The sequence below is a fragment of the Zingiber officinale genome, chromosome 5B (genome assembly GCF_018446385.1).
Source record: "Zingiber officinale cultivar Zhangliang chromosome 5B, Zo_v1.1, whole genome shotgun sequence".
NCBI lineage: Eukaryota > Viridiplantae > Streptophyta > Magnoliopsida > Zingiberales > Zingiberaceae > Zingiber > Zingiber officinale.
In genome coordinates, this window is record NC_055995.1 from 2,204,166 (window position 1) to 2,228,834 (window position 24,669).

General features: G+C 39.2%; 2 protein-coding genes, 1 long non-coding RNA gene and 1 pseudogene across 3 annotated transcripts; 2 read left to right on the forward strand and 2 right to left on the reverse strand.

The window, feature by feature from the left end:
• Positions 1-801: 801 nt before the first annotated feature.
• Positions 802-3,537, reverse strand: LOC121983901. Its single transcript, XM_042536588.1, has 7 exons — positions 2,935-3,537; positions 2,776-2,862; positions 2,486-2,704; positions 2,231-2,395; positions 2,097-2,150; positions 1,868-2,014; positions 802-1,373 (listed from the first exon to the last, which is right to left on the reverse strand). Exons 1-7 carry the CDS (start codon positions 3,133-3,135, stop codon positions 984-986), a joined length of 1,263 nt encoding a protein of 420 aa, XP_042392522.1. The 5' UTR covers positions 3,136-3,537; the 3' UTR covers positions 802-983.
• LOC121983902 lies at positions 1,873-2,256 on the forward strand. The gene is made up of 2 exons (XR_006112730.1): positions 1,873-1,981; positions 2,089-2,256. It is a non-coding gene; the product is annotated as an uncharacterized LOC121983902 (long non-coding RNA).
• A 1,512-nt stretch (positions 3,538-5,049) lies between the features above and the next one.
• On the reverse strand, positions 5,050-8,175 carry LOC121983903 (annotated as a pseudogene).
• Positions 8,176-21,104: 12,929 nt separating this feature from the next.
• Positions 21,105-22,196, forward strand: LOC121987973 (E3 ubiquitin-protein ligase ATL4-like). The gene has a single exon (XM_042541671.1). The coding sequence runs from the start codon at positions 21,105-21,107 to the stop codon at positions 22,194-22,196; it is 1,092 nt and encodes a 363-aa protein (XP_042397605.1).
• The last annotated feature ends 2,473 nt before the right edge of the window (positions 22,197-24,669 follow it).

Here is a 24,669-nt window from a genome sequence, read left to right on the forward strand (position 1 = left end):
TATGGTTTTTATTTTTTTACGTTATTTTATTTTTTTCTTCATTTTTTCTATTTTTTACGTTTTTTGAAATTTTTTAATTTTTGTTATGCTGTTCCTATTTTTAATTTTTTTTACGTTTTTTATTTTTTATTTTTTATTTTTTACATTTGTTTATTATTTTTTACGATTTTTTTTACATTTTTTTACGTGTTTTTCTTTTTTAAAGTTTATTTTATTTTCTTATATATATATTTTTTTTCATATTTTCTTTTATCAAAAGATATTTTTGGTAAAAAAATAATAGTTAACCTCAGAATTAAGAAAAACTTTCAATTTCTGATTGTATGTTCTTTTTGTTGACATGTATCGGACATGAAATATTATTCGGGAATCATCAATTATCTAAATCAAACAGAATTTTTGTTGCTAATCTTAGATAGATAATCAAAATTATCAAGAATAATTACCAACAAAATGCATGGTAAAATTTTTTTCCTTGACCTTTAACTATTTGTTCATCTGCTGAACTAAGGATCTTGGCACGGTGGCACCTATCAATTTTCACTCTCTCATCCTTGTGGCAGCATCATGAATTCTGTAAGAAAATGAAGAGAACGAAATGGAGATCGACTTACAAGAAGAATCCCCACTAACCTGCTGGAAATTAACTAACTAACTGGCACACCAACTTTGAAGTATCACTAATTCCATTATATCCTTCAAAATTTACATCTGCTCCTGAAGTTGTGTATACACTTCTGGCAAATCCACATCAATCCAAAGAAGGGAGTAAAAAGGATAAAAACTAGAAAGCTAAGTGAATTCACCAAAATCTATCTAGCTAGATGTAAAACGACCTTAATTGATTTGGTTGCATCCATCACAAGATCAAACAATAAATCACATAAGTAAAAAACAAAAACAAAAAAGAAAGAAAGAAAGAAGACTTGGGGTTGCATGTGTATATATTAATAATGCTTATGAATATATATAATTGTCTTAATTCAAGAGCAGCTGTCGTCGTCGTTGTCGTCTCTCCCGGGTCCGCCGTAGTAAAAGTAGTTGCCCCACAGGGCGTTGATGCCGCCCTGGATGTCGTAGCAGCTCGGGTGGTCGGCCAGCACCCGGAGGTTCGGCGCCGGCACCAGGCTGTTGTCCCAGTCCACCACCTGCAGGTTCCGGAAGTAGGACGCCCGGCCGAACCCCTCGCCGGCGAACTCCCCGCTGCCCATCTGCGTCGACGTGTGCTCCCCCATCGGCTGCGTGTTCACCACCTCGCCGCCGAACTGCACCATGCTCGCGTGCTCCGACAGGTGGCTGAACAGGAACGACGGCCAGTAACCCACCAGCGTCCCCGACCCCAGCTCCAACCACCAGTTCCCGTGGTTCGGATCCTGTTAACCACATATTTATACGCTAATTAACCTCTAATATAATTACAATTCATGTCACATCAAGTTAACCTTTATTTTCAGAGAATTATTAAGCCGCATTCAATTCATTTTGTCCTGGGTTGTTCTGAGCTAATTATGAAAACTTGCACAGTGAAAGAGTTGGTACGTGCTTCCTCACCTGCCTAAAGGATAAAACTTAAAATCTGCAAAGAATTTACCTACAAATCTAACATTTGAATTATTATTAGCATAAAGGTGGATGATAAATCATTACTGACCACTGACCATGCCTTTCTTTCTAGTTTCCGTTTCAGACAACTTCAATTCACTTACCAAAGGCATTTAAGGCCATGCAAGTCTGGACAAGAGGCCATTAAGTTAAGGTAGCTGGAAGTAGGTAGTAGCTGGTGGATATGTATTCAATCACAGTCCCAGATTTAATTTCTATTTTTTTCCTTTTTACTGAAGAACTAGGAATTAGTTTAGCAAATTACCTTCCACACTAAGAGACTGATATCGAACTGTCCACCACTGGGTGTTGAAACAGGGGAAATGGCAGCTCCAATGGCTATCAGGTTGTTGGTTTGTATGAAGCCTGAACACAGAAGGTTGTAGCATCCTGTTGCTTGATATGCATCAGTCTGAAAATTTTCATTTAGTGATTAAATGTATAAAATATCTAGTTAATTGCGATCAAATTGATTGAGATATGCAGGAACCTACAGTCCAGTAAGTGAAGAACCTTGGAGAACTATCACCATAGAGCTGCGGACTCACCTGAAGCAGGAAGAAGAGCACAGAGATGTCTTTCTCAGTATTATTCAAGTTCATAGTTCTTTTTAAGCCAAATTTAGTACCTGCCACCCAGCTTCAATGGTGTTGAGGTCGGTGCCAAAAGATCCAGAGATGATCCAAATTTGTGACAAGCTGAATTCAGAGGAGCTTGTCACTTTGGGTGCCCACACATTTATGCTTGCTTTTGCACCGTAGTATTGATCTCCCACAACATAACCAACCGCGTGCTGCGATCGGGTGAAGTATGAGTTGTTCATGCACAAATCCAATGCTTTCGGAGGAAGAAAGTGAGGAATAATCAAGAACACAAAACTGACCTCATGGTCGTTGCTTTCGGAATCATGGCTCATTGTCACGGCAGGCTTCCGGCCGAACCTCTTCACGGAGCTGGCTCGCAAAATGTCTTCTTCTGTGGTCCTCCTGATCGGAACAGACCCCTCAGGGCACGACTCGCCGGACGTCCTCCACAACTGGAACTCGTCTCCGGCGGCCGCGGTGTCATCAGGGGCATGGCCCTTTGGTCTCTCCGGCGGATCCTGCAAATTCAGGAAAACCATTTGAGTTCTTCAGATGAAGGATGGCAAGAACCATGCTAATGAAAACTTACCATAGGCTTCAGCCCTTTGAGCCTGGGATGATCAAATGCAGGCTGAAGATGAGAGAGCACGCAGTCAATGAGATCCCCGTCGGGACTCTGTCAACAAGCCAAAAAGGTGAGATCTTGCGGCAAGAACAATAAAGTAAAGTAAAGGAAAAACAGAACAACCTCAATTGTTTTCAAAGGAGGCTTGTTCAGTCTCTTAAGATGGGCTCTTATCCTCCTATACTTCCTCATCTCCTCCCCCGGCCGGAAAACCGTGCTGTTCGACTCCGAGAAGACGGGACTGACGGCGGCGAGGAGGAGGAGGAGGAGAGCGAGAATGGGGACAAATACAGTTGGGAGGGAGTTGTGGTGGCTAGCAGCCATTTTTGTGGAATTTTGGAGCTTTGGACCTTCTTCTTGTTGCTGTTCTATATCTGTCTTTATCTTGGTACATGGGTGCCCCTTGTCTTCTACGCCCTGTGCCACTAAACTAGTTGTCCCCCATTGGTGCCACTACGAAACCTCCCAAGTTTCCTCAATTAACTATAATGCACTAACTCCCAGCACCATCACTCCCTCCTCCCTCCTCCCTCCCTCCCTTCATGCTGAGCTCTGCCGCTTGCATGATCGATGGATGTTGCAGCCATGGGAGGTGTAATCAAGACGCCATGCTTAAAGTGTCTCGAGCACGCTCTTTTCCTCTCCTCCTCTTTTCGTGTCTAAATGATGTATTTTATTGATAGGTGTAGTAAAAGCAGGAGGCCAAGGCATTATAATACAACTAACGATGCCCAGAATCTTTGGCTTTTTTTATGTATATATATCTTTTATTTCCATCTTTCTCTTCTCTTCTTTTCGTTAATTAGGGTTCCTTTCTTTTGGATTTTAAAGGAGGCAACTCCACACTTGAGGTCTGAATGCGCCCTATGGTCATTTCTCCATGTTTCTTTTCTCATTTTCCTAGATGTTCTGTGTCAGTCACTGTTTCCTTGGAGGTCCATGTGTCAGGTATTGTTAAGATCTTTTAGAGGCTGGTAAAATCATCTAAAAGAATTTAGAGTCGGATGAATATTTAAAAAATTAATTTTTGAATATATATATAAAAGTGATCCGGGAAGATCGTTTAGATAAAATTTAAATAACTGAATTGTTGAAAAGAATGCCAAATCCCTCCTGTACAATTTAGCTTAGATTTGATGGAACATTCCTAATTCTGCTTTTAGTTCCCCATTGCTGGGGGACGCAGTGGAGTTGGCTGCATCAGTGTACAGTGCATTTGTGGAGTTGAACTGTTTGAAAAAAAAAGAGGAAATTTTATGTTTTAATAGGTGAATAATTATTCAAATTTCCCTTTGTTTAGAAGATTAAAATGCTTCTTCAGTTTGCAGGTTTGAATAGCAGACAAAATCAAGAATCATGGTTCAGATCCTTCCATCTGGGAAGAACTTGAAATTGAAAAATAATCAGTATTTTTTCTAATAGTGTAGGTGCTTAAATTTTGCCTACTAATCAGAAGATAGCTTGACTGTCGTCTCTCTAATTCATCTATCTATCGAATAAATTTGAACCTGGGAAATTTGTTATATGCGCTGATCGATAAACCTGGGAACTAGGACAACTGCGTTGCTTATGGGCAAAGCGTAGCTCTGTCCAAGAATTTTATTAATGAAGCTTCGTAATTAGACCTTCTCTCTGTTCGCTGAAAGTCTCTTAGTTATAATTATAATTAAGAGAGAGTTGCAATTAGAAGAAAAGCAAGCAACAGAGAGCTAAAGCTCGAGTTCGTCGTCACATGCCTGCTTATTGTCTCTTTCTCTGCTGAGCGAAGAGATGATGAACGTGAACTTTTGACCAAACCTCTCCGTTTTAATTAGACCACTGATCAGTATCGTATGGCAGCACAAAGTAGCTTTTTCTGTTGGGAAATCTTCAAGAGAGATCTTATCTTTCAGAGATTTTATTCAGAAAGATTTGCCATAGATTGACCACTGCCCATTTGGAGATTTAAGATAGTAGAACACAAAAATCCATTTGCATAATTTTATTGACTCAAAAGTAGGTGTTTTCCATTAATTTTGAAGTAAAAACTAACACATTTATATTATCCCATCTGAATACTTTAATAGTTAGCGCATAGATATTATCATCATGAAATCTAAAATTCGAATCTCGATATAAACAATATCTTATTTTATAGATAGATGCATTTTTATTTGTGTTTTAAACAAAAATTTTGATTTTTTTTCTTTTGTTCTTTCCTCCAAAAAAAAATAAAAAAAAAAAATGAAATGTCCAATCTAATTTGGAAATGCAATCTATACATTTTAGCAAAGGTTTAAAGATCAGTGACATAAACGCACTAACAATCTTATTATAAATAGACAGGAGCCCAAATGAACTGAAACATTGGCATAATTTAATGCACGCCAAAAGATTGCGCATGGCCGACCACACCACTTTTGCTCCAGCAACTTTAAAATGGTTCCATGTTGCATCAACACTATGAGTATCTCCATCATCATGCTCCTTCGTCCAGGTAGAAAGCATGCACAATCCATTATAGAATTCTAAGATTCAGAGTGCCTGTATATATAGACTATTACCTAGAGCAGGATCATGTAGAAGATGTCTGTGTCTTGCGACGACTTCCCTATCGGACTTCATGACCAAATGAGTCATCTTGCGCCATACCAATGAGGTCGATGGAGGCAACGGTGGACGAAGGGAAGAGGCGGCGGCAGTTCTATGAAAAATGAGGTTCTGGAAAGCTCAGCCTTGTTCAAAATTTTTGAGACATTGTTGAAAAGAAATTCCAACATTTTCCGACAATTCACTTCGACCGAGTCTCCTAGTGTTTTTATTCAAAAGCATATTGAAAAGGCCAAATCTCAAGTATCCAAGGAGATTTATTCGGAAACAGGAAGGTTTGTATGACTAGAGAAATACCAACTCACAGGAAACCGCTGTCCGTAGGCTGTAAGCATTGAGGTGGTTCAGCTCCTCGCGGTGCTCACTAACAACAGCTCGAACCACATCACCAATGGAGACCATTCCAATCAGTCCTTTGTCATCAACCACGGGAATGTGCCTAATTCGTTTCTCTACAAATAGAAGAGGTTGCAATTCACTGTTTCAGTCAGTCGAGCTAAATAAACTCAGCTAGAAGACATTGCAAACCTGCAATCAGTTGCATTGCTAGCAGAACTTTAGTATCCGGAGTCACAGTGATAAGTTTATTCTGAATACAAGTAAAAGAATTTGCATGAGATTGGAAAGTGAAGCAATGCAGAAATTTACGGTGTCCATAAACTAAGATCCACGGTTTGAGGGCGTAAGAATTGTGCCGATGAACCAAGAATGAGCTAGGTTGTCAAGTATACTATGCTTTTGTATGTATATAGACAGCAAGAGAATGCAAAGCAACTTCTCCAATTATACCTCTTCAGTCATGATGTCGCCGACTTTAGTTTCCTTGGAAGATCTTCCCTGGACAATGATTTTACGTACATAATCTGAAGAACAAAGCAATCAAATATTAGAATCACAATTACATTGCAACGCATAAATGAAAAAAGAATCATTAAAATTGGTTACTGATTCTGAATAAGGGCAGAATAAATTTGTCTGTGAATCAATTGTTCTTATTGGATGCTCAAAAGACTCAAACTCAGTTGTCCATACTCTGTTATATATATATGAGTCTATCCTCGATAGTAGTCCCTAATTATACCCATTTGTAACAACACTTGGTTATGCCAATTTCCACAAATATTTTTGCTCTTAATCCCTTTCCTCAGTGGAAGAAAGCAGTTCTTCAATTAACAATTAACGAAGTGTCGAGAAGCATGGAATTGGAAAACACTCATTAAGCATCGGACAGTTGATTTGCATCAATTCACAAAGATAAAAAGTATAAAACAAACACAAATTAACTATTTGATATACAATTTTCAAATTTGAGACATAAAATTTGAAAACTATAATATCTATGTTAAGTTGAATAATGAAAGCACGAAACAAAAAAATCACCATCTTTATTGCTAGACACATCGAAGCTTATCATAATTTGAAGTAGAATGAATTTGATTTGCAGTAGATAGCATTATAATAGTTCCACATAATTGCAGTAACTGTTGGAGAACATATTTTGAAATAGAAACTGAAACAACTAAGGAACTTCTGAATATCTACTGAATTGAATGTACAGAAAGAAGCCAACTGTCAGGGTTTCTTATTCCCTTCAGATATTGATTTCGCTGGTGCCATTGAGTGGAAACATGGTAATACGGTTTACGAATTCTCTTATGTTGGCACATAAATATTTAGGTTTGTGCATGCAAAGGTAGGTTCGAGCAAATGCAAATCAATCTTCTGCAAGCAACATTTTTATTCAAGTACCATTTTACAATAAACAAAATAAAGCACTGACTAACAATTACCTCTCTCAGTAACAATCCCTGCAATCGATTTCTCTACCACAAATTTCACCACCACCAAAGCTCCAACATTGTGTTGTGTCATCTAGAAGAGCATCAAAGTATTAATTTGCGTAAAGCTACTCAAAGAAAGATGGCATTCCCCGAAAGGCTGTAATGACTATCTATATGTCTACTCCGGTACTCACGTTCCTATGAAGTTGCCACAACAAATAACCAAAAAGAAACAAGGATTGTCACATGGACATACAGATTTGATAGCATCAGCCATCAGCATGCTTCCCTTTAACTGTGAGAATATCCAGGATAGTTGTGCTTTCGAATCCATGCTCTTCCAATTGCGCAGGAGAAACAGACTCATAGCGGGAAAACATAGTGGGTAGCACTGAAGGGTTCAAGACACGGATGTGTTGAAGAACAGCTCGTTTAAGAACATTTCCGTGCAAACCGAGTGATTGAAATGCCCTCTGCATGATTCCTGTTGTCGAGAATGTAAGCCTTAGACGAAATGATTGTCTAGCCACAGATCAAATTAAACAAAAAAAATTCACTGTAGCCTATCAGTCAATTACTTCAACCCCAAGACACAAATTCCTCAGCTATCTGATTCAAATCTAAAAAGGATAATCCTTCAAAAGTTGTTTATTTTTTTCTTTTTTAAATCCTTTGGGATAACAAAGAAAAGAATTGTAACACAGAAATATTGCTTAGAACACCACACTTAAAAAGTAGCATTTTTTCATTGCTACGAACACATTGATTACCGAAATCAGAACTGAACATCAAAAAAAAAAAAAAGAACACGAAAGTTAAATCAACGCCAAGGAAGCACAGGACAAGAAGATTCCCAATCTCAAAGCCCTCTTGCCGAGATCAGCAGGCTGTCTCCAGCCGTAAAAGGAGCCCTTAGCGCAAGATCTATCACGGACAGCTCAATAACAACCGAACAGAGAGATCATGAGAACTTGGCTGTATTAGGGTAAAGCGAACTTACCTTCACCTACTATGGAGCGAGTAGATGGGAAACGAAAGAAATTGGAGCAGAAGGACAGAATGAGATAAGATTAAAAAAAAAAAAAAAAAAAAAAAGGGTTTGGTTGGGTTCAAGGAAAACAAGTGCAGGACCACCACAGCACCACAAGCTCCCACCTGTCTTATCCACATTGCTGCAGCTAATATATCATTAGAGGATATTTAGCAAATAATTAATTAGGACGTCAAATTAACAATAATATCTTTTTATTATTATTATTATTATTATTATTATTATTATTATTATTATCTATACTCTATCCTAATCTCTTTTTTATATTTTCCGCTTAATTTGAGATATTTTCTAATCGTCATGTGTCCATAGATACTATACAATTATAACAGTTATAATTTCATAACTATTATAACTAAACTATTATATAGTTGTAATAACTATGATTTCGTAGTTGTTACATCATGAAAAAAAAAGATAATTTAAGACTAAAATTATTTAGAGTTTTCAAAAAAATTTAAACGATATTTTTTGAGTCTAAAACTAGGTTATTATGGGTTCCACCTCGTAACCAGTTGTAGATCTATGAATTAACTTTAATTTAATATATTGCATGTCCGGTGATTCAACTTAAGTAAAAAAATTATAATTTCTTAAAGTTGAGGGTTTAGCATTCATGTTGTACAAATACTAAACCGTAGTTACTATAACTATGTGATAACTCATTTGTAACAGCTACGAAACCATAACTATTATAATTATGTGGCAGCTTATTTGTAGTAGATACAAAACCATAGTTGCCACAATGTGACGGTTAAATTTTAAATTTTGAGAGATTATAACTTTTGACTTGGATTAAATTATAAGACGTAATATATCAAATCGAAACTCATTCAAAGATCTATAATTGATTACAAATTGAAATCCGTAATAGCTTGGTTTCAACTCAAAAAATATCATTTAAAGCCTTTTCGAAGGCTCCAAATAATTTTAGTCTTAAATTTTTTTTCTCATATTATAATAGCTACGAAACCGTAACTATTACAATTATATGATAGCTATGGAATAGTAACTAATATAATATATCTTAGGTTAAGGATTTAGGTAGAAAATATAATAGAGATAATAATAAGAACAGTATAGTATAGTAAAAGATAATTGTGTCATTTTATATGACATGAAAAATCTTTTTCATAAAAAAAATTTAAAAAAAAATCAAAGTGGGACAACAAAGGCACTCTTTTGACTTATGTCCAAAACCTCTTTTATTATTTTTTAATAGAAGAATCATGAAAATCACTAGTAAAACTCTCTTCTTCCCCATTATTAACATACTAAAGCTCAATATAAATTCTAACACAATCATCTGGCAAAAACAAAGGTTAAAATTTTCGCAGCAATTCCATCTGATACAACAGAAAAACTCATGCATAATCAATATTCAGCTACGGGAAATGCCGATCCAATCTCGTCTCTTCCCAGTCGATAGCACTTTATGTCGACAAAATATGGGCCTAGCTGAAGATGGTTGTCTTCTTCACCACCGAAGAAACAGAGAGTGTAAAGCGCAATCTCAAACTCCGGGCTGACACCAACAAGGACAGTGGAGACAGATTTCAGACTGTCGTTCCACTCAAACTGAATCGACAGGACTTGAGTCTCGGAGTCTGGCTGCGGATCACACAGTGGAGATCAGTTGAAGTAATTCAGAGAAATCAGTTCTTTGAATGCAACTTGCTCACAAACTTGGCAGTCCTGCTAATTTCCTCTATAAATGCAGCTTCCTCATGCTTCTCTTCTGAGGTGACCACTTCTCTGTATCCTTCATCTGGATTGTAGTTATCAAGAAGAGAGCAAAACCTAGAATAAGTAGGTCGTCTGAGGACAGAATTACTCAACCAGGTGAATAGGCTCCCTGCTGCCATGTCTTCCTCTCGGTAGACCTTGGTTCCTCTGCCGCATTCGATCTCGAAGTCTTTGCCGGGGACCAGTCGATTTATATAGAGTTCCCACAATCTGCTGCAAGCTTTCGAGAGGTCATGGAGCTCCTCTCTTGTTGGTTCTACATTTGCAGCATGCTCTGTATCGGCCATGTACTCTTGCTCAATGCTCCTAGCTACTGGATTAACCAGTCGTATCAAAAAAAGTCGATACCTTTTGAGGATGCTTCCTCCTGCCGACGACGGTCTCCCAGTCGCCATCATTTCCTCCGCCGCTCTCCTCCTTTTCCACAAGAACAAAATCATTCTTTAGTCGATGTCCATCCTGTTGTTTCCGGTAAATTCCGGAGTATGTAAACTGATCGTTGAGGCTAGTGTTTGACACTATCTCCGTAAACGATATTGCTCCGCTACGGTGCTTAACGGATTGTTGCAATTTGTTCCCAAGATACAACGACGACAATCGTCTCGGAATCGTAGCACTCCGACTTCCGAGACCAGCGAACCTTCTCGTAGGCTTCTTGGACTCTTGAATGCACAAGATGAGTGAGTGAATACTTGAGGAAGAGAAGATTAAGTTGAGTGATTTGATTCCAATCTGGAGGGTTCTATTTATACAGAAGGAAGAGGCTTTAGGGAGGGGTGTGACCTTTGGGTGGATTAATCTGGGCCGTCCGGACTGAAGAGTTATAGCCCTTCACATAGCCCCTTTAATCTCATCCATCAGATCTAAGAGTTGTGACCCTCAGATCTATCAGCCATCGGATCTGGATCCATTGATCCGATGCTTCAGATCATGTCTCATCCCAAGCCGTCAGATCGTGACTCATTGTGATCCAACGCTCTAGATCGCATCACAAGCGATCCACCATACTTCTTTGATCAACGTTGATCAATGGCTGCCATCCGTTCGCCCAACCAACTGTCCAGTCATCTCCCTTTGCCCACGAGGATGCCACATAGGCACTGCCATGTCAGGTACTAGCCTGACACATCACCCGAGTGCCATGTAGGCACTGTAATGTCACCTGGAGCATAAATTTAAGCTCCTCAATGCTCCTCGCGACGATGCGAAGTGCGAAGTGCAAAGTGCGCCTACAAAGTGCAAAGTGCGCCTACAAAGCGCCCAAAGCACCCATTGCTCACGTGCGCACGTGGCGGGTGGCGGGCTCACAGGTGCGAGCACCTGCTCGCCCCTGAGCAGAGAGTACCTGGTACTTTTCTGAGTTAACTCCAATAACTCAACATCATTAATAAGTAAGGAATGCACATCGGAAATTTCCGATGTGGGACTATTCTCCCTTGCATTTCCTTAATGAATAACCAACGTTATTTTGGGCCGACTTTGAACATTAATTTCTCATTCACCCTTAATCGGTTTTGAGCAAATTAATAGTCTAAATCTATCTACGCGAAACGTAGATTTCAATTTTGAAGTCAATTACGACTTTCAACAATTGATGGCTTCCGATTTTTCCTCCTCACAATCGTATTGGTCCATTTAGGCCCCAATATCCAACAATCCCCCACATGAATGGAAATTAATGTAATGCGTGTATGCATGCTGACACTTTACAAGAGTCCAATCGATAAGTCACTGCATCGGGAGAGGTAGCTTGTGGCTTTGAACCTTCCGTAGTGGAATGCTATCGAGTATACTAGGCTGCGCAGTGAACGTGATGTCTTGAACTGCTCAGCTGTTTGTGTATACTAAGACAATAACACCCACACAGAGACCTATCTCACATACTTTAGGTTCTCATGGTTGGTTCCGTTTTGGCCATGGACACCATCTTGGATTCATGAGTGTTTCATTGAAGCGGCCTGTCTTCACACAAACATAGGTGACACTTCTATCAAGAGTATCCTACCATACTCCACCTTATAAGGTATAGAAGTCACTAAAAGCATAAGCTTAACCTCACTACATGAGGTAGGACAGCACAAATTCATCCTAGGATTGGGATAGAGATAAACTATCTTCTGTGCTGAACCACAACTTCTGAAACTTTGTTGTCCCATTGAACTAAGATCTTGGGATCTCCAGTCAACAAGGTTGGGTTTTCCACTTCAGTCGTTTTCAGTTGTAGATTTTTTAATCTCATTCCTCTTGATGAGCAGTATACTTGATCTCGACTCAACCCTTTCGTAAGAGGATCTGCCAAATTATCTTTGGACTTAACATAGTCGATTGCAATCACTCCATTCGAGATCAACTGCCTAATGGTATTATGTCTACGACGTATATGTCTTGACTTCCCATTATACATACTACTCTGTGCCCTTCCAATCGCCGATTGACTATCACAGTGGATCAGTACGGCAGGTACAGGTTTTTCCCAGCTCGGAATATCTTCCAAGAAGTTCCGCAGCCATTCAGCTTCCTCAGCTGCTTTGTCTAGTGCTATAAACTCGGATTCCATAGTTGACCGAGCAATGCACGTCTGCTTAGTGGATTTCCAAGATACTGCTCCCCCACCGATCGTGAATACATATCCACTAGTGGATTTGGAGTCTTTGGTATCTGATATCCAATTAGCATCACAATATCCCTCCAACACAGCGGGATATTTTCCATAATGTAATCCATAGTTCATAGTATATTTCAAATATCTAAGAACTCGCATCAATGCCTTCCAATGGGCATCGTTTGGATTACTGGTGAAACGACTCAGCTTGTTGACCGTACAGGCAATATCCGGACGTGTGCAGTTTGTAAGATACATCAAACTGCCTATTATCCGAGAGTATTCCAACTGCGATATGGTCTCACCATGGTTTTTCGCTAAGTGTTGACTTAGATCCATAGGTGTTTTTACAGTAGAAAGATCGTACGCATTGAATCTTTTCAATACTGATTCTACATAATGGGATTGTGTTAGAACTATCCCCTCTGATGTCCTGAGAATTTTAATTCCCAATATAACATCTGCTTGACCCATATCTTTCATATCGAAATTTTTGGTCAACATTTTCTTTGTAGTCATGATTACATCATGATTACATCATGATTACTACCCATTATTAGCATGTCGTCTACGTACAGACAGACGATTATATAGCCTTTGGGTGTGTCTTTGACATAAATGCATTTGTCACATTCATTTATTCTGAATTCGTTTGACAGCATTACTTTGTCAAATTTTTCGTGCCATTGTTTAGGCGCTTGCTTAAGTCCGTATAACGACTTAACAAGTCGACACACCTTTTTCTCATTTCTTGGAGCTATGAATCCTTCGGGTTGCTCCATATAAATTTCTTCTTCCAACTCACCATTTAAGAACGCAGTCTTAACATCCATTTGATGTATTTCAAGGTCATACAGTGCTGCAATGGCTATTAGCACTCGTATGGACGTAATCCTTGTCACCGGTGAGTAGGTGTCGAAGTAATTAAGGCCTTCCTCTTGCTTGTACCCTTTGGCTACAAGTCTGGCCTTATACTTGTCAATTGATCCATCAGCTTTATACTTGCGTTTTAGTATCCACTTACAACCTAATGGTTTATTACCAGAAGGAAGGTCTACTAATTCCCAAGTATGATTATTCATGATAGACTCAATCTCACTATTGACAACTTCTTTCCACATTGGAGCATCGGGACTAGAGAGAGCCTCACTTAATGTTCTTGGTTCCATTTCTGACATGAAAGTCATGTAGTCCGGCCCGAACGATTTCTCAACTCTAGCCCGTTTGCTACGACGTGGCTCTTTGTTTTGATCGTCAATAGTTCTTTTATAACAGCTAAGTTCGGTAGCGACATTCTCGTTTGAACTTCCGTTGTTATCATTTTCAACATTTCCTTCTTATTTGGGAATACGTTTTCAAAGAATATTGCATTCCGAGATTCTATGGTTGTTCCCACATGAATATCGTGAATGTCCGATTTGTGAACTAGGAAACGATATGCACTACTATTATGGGCATATCCGAAAATACCGCATCGAACGTTTTAGGTCCGATCTTTACTTGCTTTGGTTTAGGTACTTGACCTTTGCCAAGCACCCCACACTTTCGGTATTTGTACGATGGCTCGCGGCCTTTCCATAGTTCATAAGGAGTTTTATTACTTTTCTTATGAGGGATTTTGTTGAGAATGTGATTTGCCGATAATATTGCTTCCCCCTACAAGTTTTGAGGTAAGCCTGAATTTATCAACAAGGCATTCATCATCTCTTTTAGTGTCCGATTTTTACGTTCGGCAACACCGTTCGATTGAGGTGAGTAAGGTGCCGTTGTTTGATGAATAATGCCCGATTCTGAACAAAATTCATTAAACGGTGCACCATATTCTCCACCTCTATCGCTACGAATTATTTTAATTCGTTTGTCAAGTTGATTTTCAACTTCTGTTTTATAAGTTCTAAATGCCTCTAGGGCTTCGTCTTTACTTCTTAAAAGAAAGACATAACAGAACTTTGTGCAGTCATCGATAAAAGTAATAAAATACTTTTTACCTCCTCTAGTTTGCACAAATTTCAAGTCGCATAGATCACTATGTATTAACTCTAGAGGAGTCGTTGACCTTTCCACCGAATGAAAAGGTAGTTTCGTCATTTTTGCTTCCACGCACACTTCACATTTGTGTGTTCCGTCAACATTGACGTTTGGTAATAAATTTAATTTGACGAGACGTTTAAGAGTATTATTATGCACATGTCCGAGTCGATCATGCCACAAATTAAAACACTCAACAACATAGTTGGAAGCATTTATTTTATTACCATCAATATTTCGGAGTACAGGCATTACAACCATTTTGAATAGACCCTTTTCTAGGTACCCCTTTCCTACGAAGATATTATTCTTCGTAAGTACAAAGTTGTCTGACTGGAACACTAGCCTAAATCCGGCCTTAACTAGTGCCGCTCCAGAAACTAGGTTCTTACTGATGTCGGGAACATGGAGTACATCAATGAGTGTTAGCTCCTTTCCGGACGTCATCTTCGTAACAACTTTTCCGAGTCCGACAATTGGCGACGTCGTGGAATTACCCATATAGAGCTTCCTGCCATTTATCGGAGTATACTTGGAGAACATCGCCTTATCGGAACAGATATGACGAGTTGCTCCAGTATCAATGAACCACTGCTTCGGGTTGGTATCCACCAAGTTGGCTTCAAATACAACCGCAGTGAGATCCAAGTCCTCAAGAGAGGTTGCGACGTGGTTCGCAGCATCCTTTGGCCCCTTGGTTGGCTTCTTTGGGCGTCTGCAGTCCTTGGACAGGTGTCCTGCCTTTCCACAGTTGTAGCAGGATCCCTTGAACTTCTTTGCTTGTGCCTTCTTCTTGAACTGTTTCGGCTTTTTAGCGTTCGGCTCGACCAGGTTGGACATATCGTCTATAGTCCGCTTGGTTCCTCTGCAGTCGGATAACTTTCGATTATCCTCCTCTATTCGTAGCCTCAGGATCAGGTCTTGCAGCCCTATCTCCTTTTGCTTGTGCTTTAGGTAATTCTTGAAATCCTTCCATGACGGAGGGAGCTTCTCAATTACCGCAGCAACTGCGAATGACTCGTTCAGCTTCATTCCTTCGGCGTCCAGATCATGCAGTATTAATTGCATATCTTGGACTTGAGATGAGACGCTCTTTGAGTCCACCATCTTGAAATCCAGAAACCGGCCGACGATGAATTTCTTCAGTCCGGCATTTTCGGTCTTGTATTTCTTCTCAAGCGATTCCCACAAAGATTTCGCTGTCTCCAATGAACAATACACGTTATACAACGTGTTGTCCAAGGCGTTGAGAATGTAGTTGCGACACAGAAAATCTCCGTGCGTCCACGTATCGCAAGCAGCCTTGCTACCGTCCGTAGCGACTGGCGGGTCTTCACGCAAAAACCGTACAAGGTTTAGCGTTGTTAAGTAGAACAGCATCTTCTGCTGCCATCTTTTGAAGTCGGCTCCGGTGAATTTCTCCGGCTTTTCTCCGTGCGGAATGGATGTCGGAACGGCGGTCGGAACGGCCGTCGGAACAGCGGTCGGAATGGCGGTTGGAACGTCGTTGGTAGCCATATCAGTTTGTACGGAATATCGTTTACGACTGTTGTTTCCGGTAAATTTCGGAGTATGCAAACTGATCGTCGAGGCTAGTGTTCGACACTATCTCCGTAAACGATATTGCTCCACTACGGTACTTAACGGATTGTTGCAATTCGTTCCCAAGATACAACGACGACAATCGTCTCGGAATCGTAGCACTCCGACTTCCGAGACCAGCGAATCTTCTCGTAGGCTTCTTGGACTCTTGAATGCAAAAGATGATTGAGTGAATACTTGAGGAAAAGAAGATTAAGTTGAGTGATTTGATTCCAATCTGGAGGGTTCTATTTATACAGAAGGAAGAGGCTTTAGGGAGGGGTGTGACCTTTGGGTGGATTAATCTGGGCCGTCCGGACTGAAGAGTTATAACCCTTCACATAGCCCCTTTAATCTCATCCATCAGATCTAAGAGTTGTGACCCTCAGATCTATCAGCCATCGGATCTGGATCCATTGATCCGATGCTTCAGATCATGTCTCATCCCAAGCCGTCAGATCGTGACTCATTGTGATCCAACGCTCTAGATCGCATCACAAGCGATCCACCATACTTCTTTGATCAACGTTGATCAACGGCTGCCATCCGTTCGCCCAACCAACTGTCCAGTCATCTCCCTTTGCCCACGAGGATGCCACATAGGCACTGCCATATCAGGTACTAGCCTGACACGTCACCCGAGTGCCATGTAGGCACTGTAATGTCACCTGGAGCATAAATTTAAGCTCCTCAATGCTCCTCGCGAAGTGCAAAGTGCAAAGTGCGCCTACAAAGCGCCCAGTGCAAAGTGCGCCTACAAAGTGCAAAGTGCGCCTACAAAGCGCTCATTGCGCACGTGCGCACGTGGCGGGTGGCGGGCTCACAGGTGCGAGCACCTGCTCGCCCCTGAGCAGAGAGTACCTGGTACTTTTCTGAGTTAACTCCAATAACTCAACATCATTAATAAGTAAGGAATGCACATCGGAAATTTCCGATGTGGGACTATTCTCCCTTGCATTTCCTTAATGAATAACCAACGTTATTTTGGGCCGACTTTGAACATTAATTTCTCATTCACCCTTAATCGGTTTTGAGCAAATTAATAGTCTAAATCTATCTACGCGAAACGTAGATTTCAATTTTGAAGTCAATTACGACTTTCAACAATTGATGGCTTCCGATTTTTCCTCCTCACAATCATATTGGTCCATTTAGGCCCCAATATCCAACACATCCAACCAAATCACTCATCAAAATCTGAACTTTATCCAATAAACGAGAAATTAAAACGAAACGCAATCATAAAGCCCTCACCTTTAACGAGCCCCACTGGCTTCGGCGGCGGCCGGAGCCTTCCGTACCCTCCGCAAAAAATGTATTAGTTCTACGCACAAATAAATTAAGTATTATATATTACTATCAAATGATAAATTAAACATTTAAACATCATTTTAATGAAACAATAATTAGTTTATAGTTTTTTTTAGTTACGTTATGACTTTTCTGATGATAACGATTATACTTTGACGCACGTCTTTCAATTTGAGATGATATCCTCTTAGTCCTCCTACGACCTGGCTGATATGCGCACATTAGGAACGTTATTATATTTCCTTCATCAAGATTTGACTCGTTAATATCAAAAGTTGGGATTGGATTAATAATTCATTTATATGCTTGACGATACATTCCAGTCTTCAAATATTTGTCACAAAAATCATACAACGACAACGACATCAACTCAATAGCGGTGTAAGTGTGCTTGCATGGAAGCTTATTGATCTTCCAAGCTCTACATGAATAATTCTTATCCATTAAATCAATAACAACGGATTTTTCACTATCAACTACCTTAAACCTTCAATTACATAGCCAATGCACTATCAAATTTCAGGATTCAATTACATAGCCAATGCACTATCAAATTTCAGGATTCAAGATATACTCTAGCAATAGCCTTCTCTTTTCTTGGATTTAATTCTTTAACCATCGCCAATTTTGATTCACATCGCCGGTGCATTTATGTTCATGAACTGTATACATATGTGGTCTACCATAGCTATAATAGGGGGATAACAAGCTGGTTAACCCAATTATTCCAAAACTCAGCTATGTTAGTATTCATAACACCCCATCTATCACCAAGAAATAAAGTATTTGCCCAACTTTGAGGATGAAATTGTACAATAAACCCTCTCGCAAGTGGCATAGAGTCGATGATATTATTTATATGTTGTTCATGCTCTTGTAAAGATGGAGTACATGCACCTTTCTTAAATACCGAAGACCAGTGTATTTTGTTATGTTTTGGATAACTTCGCAACACCTAGAATGAGACAAATAAATTATTTTAGATTCAAAACATGTATATGGACAAAAGTAAGTAATTAATTATTTACTTGTTTCACAAAATTATTCACTAAATGCCTCAAACAATAGAAATGATAACTACCCACAAATAATTACTCAACTGCCTTCATAATCCCTAGATGTCGGTCGGAGAAAAAAGTGAACTCGTTGAATGAAATGCTTTGACATCAAATTAGGACACTTCTCAAATGATAATAAAATCATTCTCAATTAGTGTCATTCTCCGCATCCACTATAGAATAACCAATTATGAAAAGATCATCGTTGGCATCCTTTGACACAACAACTAGGATACAACCTTTATATTTATTCTTTATATGAGTCCCATCTAAAAAAATCAATGGCCTACAACCAGTAAGAAAGCCAACTGCACATCATAAAAACAAATGAATAACCATTTGAATTTATATGTTATGAAATCATTCTCGTACTTAGCAACATTGTCAGGATTTGTTTCTCAAATATCAGGATAATACTATCTTAGTATATCGTAGCATTCCTTTTCTGTGCCATGGATATCATGCATCGCTAACTCCCTGCCTTTCCACACTTTATGGTACGGTAGTCTAACTCTATCCCATAATCTTTTTACAAGTCTTTCTGAATTGTACAAGCACGATAAGATGACTCTCCTCTCAATTTATCTTTCACCACATTAGCAATCCAAGTTGCATCGGCTTTAGGATGTCCTCTACTTCGCAGATTATTCTCACCGCATGTATGTCGGAGGTTGCATTTTCGAATCCCAAATATACTATCAGCTTTATATTTTGAAACATAAATTCTCCATCCACAACTTCTTTCCCTACAAATAGCGAGTACCTTCTCGTGATCATTTTTTCTATAAATAAATGAACGTCTTGTAGCAACAGCATAATTTTTAACACATCTTCTAAAATCAACAGTATCCTTGAAATTTTGTCCTTCACCATGGATGTAATTAATCCAAGCATCTATAGTATTATGCGACGGGGGTCTGTTCGATTTCCTCATCACTCTTTGATTGTGTATGTTCCTCCTCAACCCTTATCAGTTTGATACAATTAATAGTGTCAACTTAACTATATCATATGCACTTGTGTTAGATGTAACATATAATATTATCAAAACCATAATATGAAGAGGGATATAATATATGTTACCTCCCTAAAATTAGGTTGTCGTCGACATGTTCGTTTCTACTCTCTACCCTCAAATTGATCATGCTTAGCTTCATACATATATGAAAATATATCATATTGAGTACATTATCATTATCGTTCAAAGACGTATACATCTTATGTTGTGGAGCTAGCTATTGTAGAATTATAGATTTGGGAGTAATCTTAGCACATTTTTTTTTACCAAAATTCACATATATATCCATCAAACTATAACCACTAAAAATTGAAATCACAAATAATTGATTCTTGTACTTACAACTATCTAAAAATGCAAGGTAGCAAAGTTCACTTTTAGAATCCATTTTAACCTAATCCATAAAAATATAACATTCGATTCAATCATATATAAACTGAAGATCAAATGTTCATTCATATACAATTCAAGAATTTTTTTCCACAGATTTCCTAATGATTTAAGAATTTTTCTATTCAAGAACTAAACAATAAAAATTTGTTATTAATTCATCTAAATAACACAAACCCAACTAGAAAACTAAACTCCAAATCTTATCTCATTCACGAACCCAGTTTTATTCAACCTCACAAATTTTGAACAACATACTACTTAAATTGGGTATAATACTCTATTTATTTATAATCACTATAAAATATCTACATATCTCATTCTTTCTTTAAATTGAAAAAGATGTAATACAAACTTATTCATAAATTTATAATTCCAAAGCAGAAATCAAATTTTATTCAACCTCAAATTTACAAAATCGAAAATACCCATGAATTAAAACACCCATGATCTAAAGCTTCGATTTTCCGCACAAGAATAATAAATTAGTCGAAATCTAGGACAGAAAATTATAACTTATCGATGATTCTTGGGTTGAAGGTGAAAGTAGAGTTCAGTCGGTTCTCCAATTTCTACCTTCAACGTCGATGGAGATGCTTTAGGATCAAAGTAAGGGGAGGTCAGGTTGTCGCTGATGGTTTAGAGGAGAAGTCATGGATTGCATCGTCGATGATTCATAATCACGGAGGCACGAAGTAAAGAGAGAGAGTGTGTCGATAATTAAGAAAGAAATAAGTAATATTTGAGGATTTTAATTTAATTCGATTTCGTATCAATTTGAGCAAATCACTTTGGTCAGTATCAGTAAGAAAAAAAAGTCTGACACAGGTATTGAATGTAAATATTTAGGTTTGCATGGAATTTTAGAACAATTTCTCATTAAATTTTCCTTTTAAAATTTCCATAGGCTTATGTTATAATTTTGAATAAATAAGTATATATTAAATTTATAAAAATGATATCCATTTTAAAAATAAAATTTTAAATTGTTTTGGATCATTTTGAATTTTGATGGTTGTCTCTCTCATGTATAAATATTTTTATCAGAGAGGAAGTAAGTAAAATGCGGCTTAGTACGTAAACGGCAAAGTGGTTGTCGAATAAGTGAAGAAGCAGAAGCATCCTATATGCGTATTTAATGCCCGAAGCCTGTGCCTTCCCCTCCGCCTCCGCCTCCGCCTCCGCCTCCGCCATGGATGATTTCCTTCCGCCGCCTCCGCCACCGATCGTTCTCATCGATCCCCTGCCGCTGGCGGTCGATCCTAACAACTTTCCGCCGCCCGCCGACTCCTTCTCCTCTTCGATATCTTTGGGCTCGACGCTTCTCATCATCACCGCCGTCGCCAGCTTCAGCTTTGTCGCTTGCCTCTTCATCCGCCTCGGCCGCCGCCTCCGCCGCTCCTCCTCATCCGTCGCCTCGGCTTCCGTCCTCACTCGCCGCGATTTATCCACCCCCACCTCCGGCGAGCTAACCAATAAGAAGAAAAACAAAAACGCGGCGCCCATCGACTCACAGCTACCACTCTTCGAGCTCAGCTCCTCCCTCTCCGACGATTCCAAATCCTCCCCAGACTGCGTTGTCTGCCTCCTCCCCTTCCTCCCCGACGAAGACATCCGCCGCCTCCCCGCTTGCGGCCACGCCTTCCACGCCGAATGCGTCGACACCTGGATCCAGAACTCCCCGTCCTGCCCTCTTTGCCGCGCCACCGTCCTCCTGCCGCCGACGCCACCTTCGGGGGCGGCACTTCCCGTCAAGATGTCGACCACCGCCAGCCAAGGAGGAAGCTCGCTACGAGACGAATCGTGGAGCATATCCCTCCCCCCTCTTCTAGCTTCGCCGCCCCGCCGCCTCTTGTTCTCGATCGGGTCGTCAATCGATGACCCAATGGAAGACGATGTGGAGACGGCAGTGGCGCGAATCTGGACGCAGGTGGACTACGAAGCATCCGCCTCCGTCTCCAGGGCGCCATCTCCGCTGAGGGATGAGATCCCGGCGGCCACGGGCAGCGGAGGATGGAGGGGGAATCTGATGGGTTCCATGGACCGAGGACTCTCAACTCGGTCCTCTTCGTTCCGATCTGCCGCCTCGTCGTTCCGTCAGTCCGGTCTGTCGATCGACCACCAGGAAGACTCCGGCGGAGAAGGCGGACGACTTTTCTTCTGGAACAGGGAGGAAGAGGAGGAGGAGGACCGCCTCTCCGCCGTCTACCGGTGGATCGTAGGGGCATGATAGTCAATCCCTTATAATCTCCGCGCAGAAGATTCCTTAGACGTTTATTTGGAAGGGATCTGGGATTTGCCCCGAAACGAAGACGCCCATTTCTTTCAAGAAAATTACGACGATGCCCTCGGTAACCAAATTGGACGGCTACGATCCAGGCAATCAATCAATCCGGGTCATCTTCACCTTTACCGCTATCCGGATCCGCTTTGTTTTTTAAAATGGAAAAATGAACTCGTATCGTTCCACTTTATGGAATAATTATAGAAAATTGGGTGATTATGCGGACCATCAGACGGGAGTTAGTGGCAGTGCACCAACTGCCCAACTATGTGCTTCTATGCGATAAAATATGCTGCTAAATAACATTCAATAATTCACCCAACTTATTCCTGAAAATGGAAAAGAAATAGTTATTAAGGATAGTTAAAATCTAGCATTCAACCATAAATTAGTCAAATAGATTATATGCTCAAGTGTCAATGGAAGAGGTTAAAGTTCAGATGACCAAACTCATAAGGGACTACTTTGCAGGTGACTTTTAGACAGACTACTTTACTGACTTTTGAAGAAAAAAAAGACTAATTAAAAACAGAGTAAAACTTACCTAATCCAATCTATGCAATGAATGAGTAGTTCATCTAATCACTAGTCAATGATGATCTAACTAATGCCTGAATCTCTGGAATCATAAAGATTGACAGCACAGCCCCTCCACATAAGTAAACAATAAAACAACACCAAAACCAACAAACTTCAAGCATCAATGATTACAAGTAGGCCTTCATATCATTAACACTAGTTTCAAGAAGCATTGTTGCATTATCTTGAGATGAGAGTAGAGATGGTAATTTCATCTGAATTCGATGGATAATTTGACATCCAATCCGAATGGAGAATGATATAGAAGGAATTTTTATACCCGATTATAGTAAATGAGTATTTGGATATGAGTATTTCGGGTATGGGTATGGAGGCGGATGTGGTAAAATCTTACCCATACCCTATCCGATACCCGATATATTTATTTATTTATTTATTTATAAGCCTCATATTTTATTGGGAAAGAAAAAACTTAAGCCCGTTTTCCGTCTTAGAAAAAAAAACTTAGTTTATCTCTTTATCCTATTATCAACACGCATCTCATCTTCTTTTTCACGAAAAATGTTCATCTGATCGAAGGAGCGCGAGACGAGGAAGAGCTGACAAGTACATTGAAATATTTTTTTAAATGAGAATGGTAGGGAATAATAGGATGATGGATAGGATATGGATACCCGAAACTCCAACGGGTATGGAGATGTGTATGAAAGTTAAATACCTGATTGGTATGGGGATAAGTATAGGTATAGATATAATAAATGAGGATAAGTACGGAGAATATGAAATCCTATCAACTTACTCATTATCATCCGGGATGAGAGGAAGCTATTGGTACCTTAGCACTATATTCAGAGATTGCACATACCTTAACTCATAGCTCAAGGATAAATGATACATTGATGAGGAAGAGCTACGTGAGTCCTAATAAAAAAATGATCATTGGTAAACTTATTAAAAGACAAAATATTTTCAAAACCAATCAAGTTTGTCTTTTCTTGATTTCTTTTTTATTTAAAGAAAAAGAATCCAATTAAAACATCAGGCTTTCAGTAAGTTCAAAAAGGAATATAATACTGGCAAATGCAGTTTTTCCAACAAAGATAACTGGTGCTACATAAGTTAGATATTTGTCATATTGCTAATGCTCATCTGTAGAACCCTAGAGATACCACAGAAGTATGTTATTTCTTATGCATCTACATGTCTTATCCACACCATCTAAGAGATGTAGTATAACAACATCACAGAATTGAGATTCATAAACATAAAACCTTGCTATTACACGCCTTTAAAGATGACTAGTACTAGCATCAGCAAATTTAGAGACCAAAAACTGCTAATTTTTTGGCTAAGAATCTGTATAAAATGTTTACAAATACCATTTTAAGTGCTAGCTTGTAGGCTTTTCAATTCAGTTTAATTTGTATGATTAGCACGAGAGACTGTGTCCTTTAATTAGAACAAAAGCAGAGATGGAAGGAAAATGCTTCCACTTGTACTGAATATATGGTCCATAAAAGAAAGCAACATGATTACCAAGAAACAAGAAGAAAACTCAGCAATGTATTTCACTGTTAAAACCAGATTGCTGAGCTAAATTGATTTTGTCAAGTAACATCTTTCCCTACACTGAACCATCCAGAAACAACTCATACAACACATTGGTAGTAAAACTTGATAAAGAATCATGAGTTCGGGATAAGACTATATTAAATGAAAATCTATTGAAATTTTTTGAAATATTCTACTTTTGGATAAACCGCTTCAAATTCTCCAACCACAACAAATACTCACTACTGTCTTTATTTATCATGTACTCATGCAGGAAATTGGTTGTCAAAGGAGAAATTCCTCTTATCTCTAGATACTTGTGAAAGGA

Coding starts and splice junctions, on each gene's coding strand:
- LOC121983901 (XM_042536588.1), bottom strand. CDS start 3,135: ATGGCTGCTAGCCACCACAACTCCCTCCCAACTGTATTTGTCCCCATT. Junction 2,863..2,934: donor CTCCTTTGAAAACAATTGAG/GTTGTTCTGTTT, acceptor GCTTGTTGACAG/AGTCCCGACGGGGATCTCAT. Junction 2,015..2,096: donor GGTTCTTCACTTACTGGACT/GTAGGTTCCTGC, acceptor GAAAATTTTCAG/ACTGATGCATATCAAGCAAC.
- LOC121987973 (XM_042541671.1), top strand. CDS start 21,105: ATGCCCGAAGCCTGTGCCTTCCCCTCCGCCTCCGCCTCCGCCTCCGCC.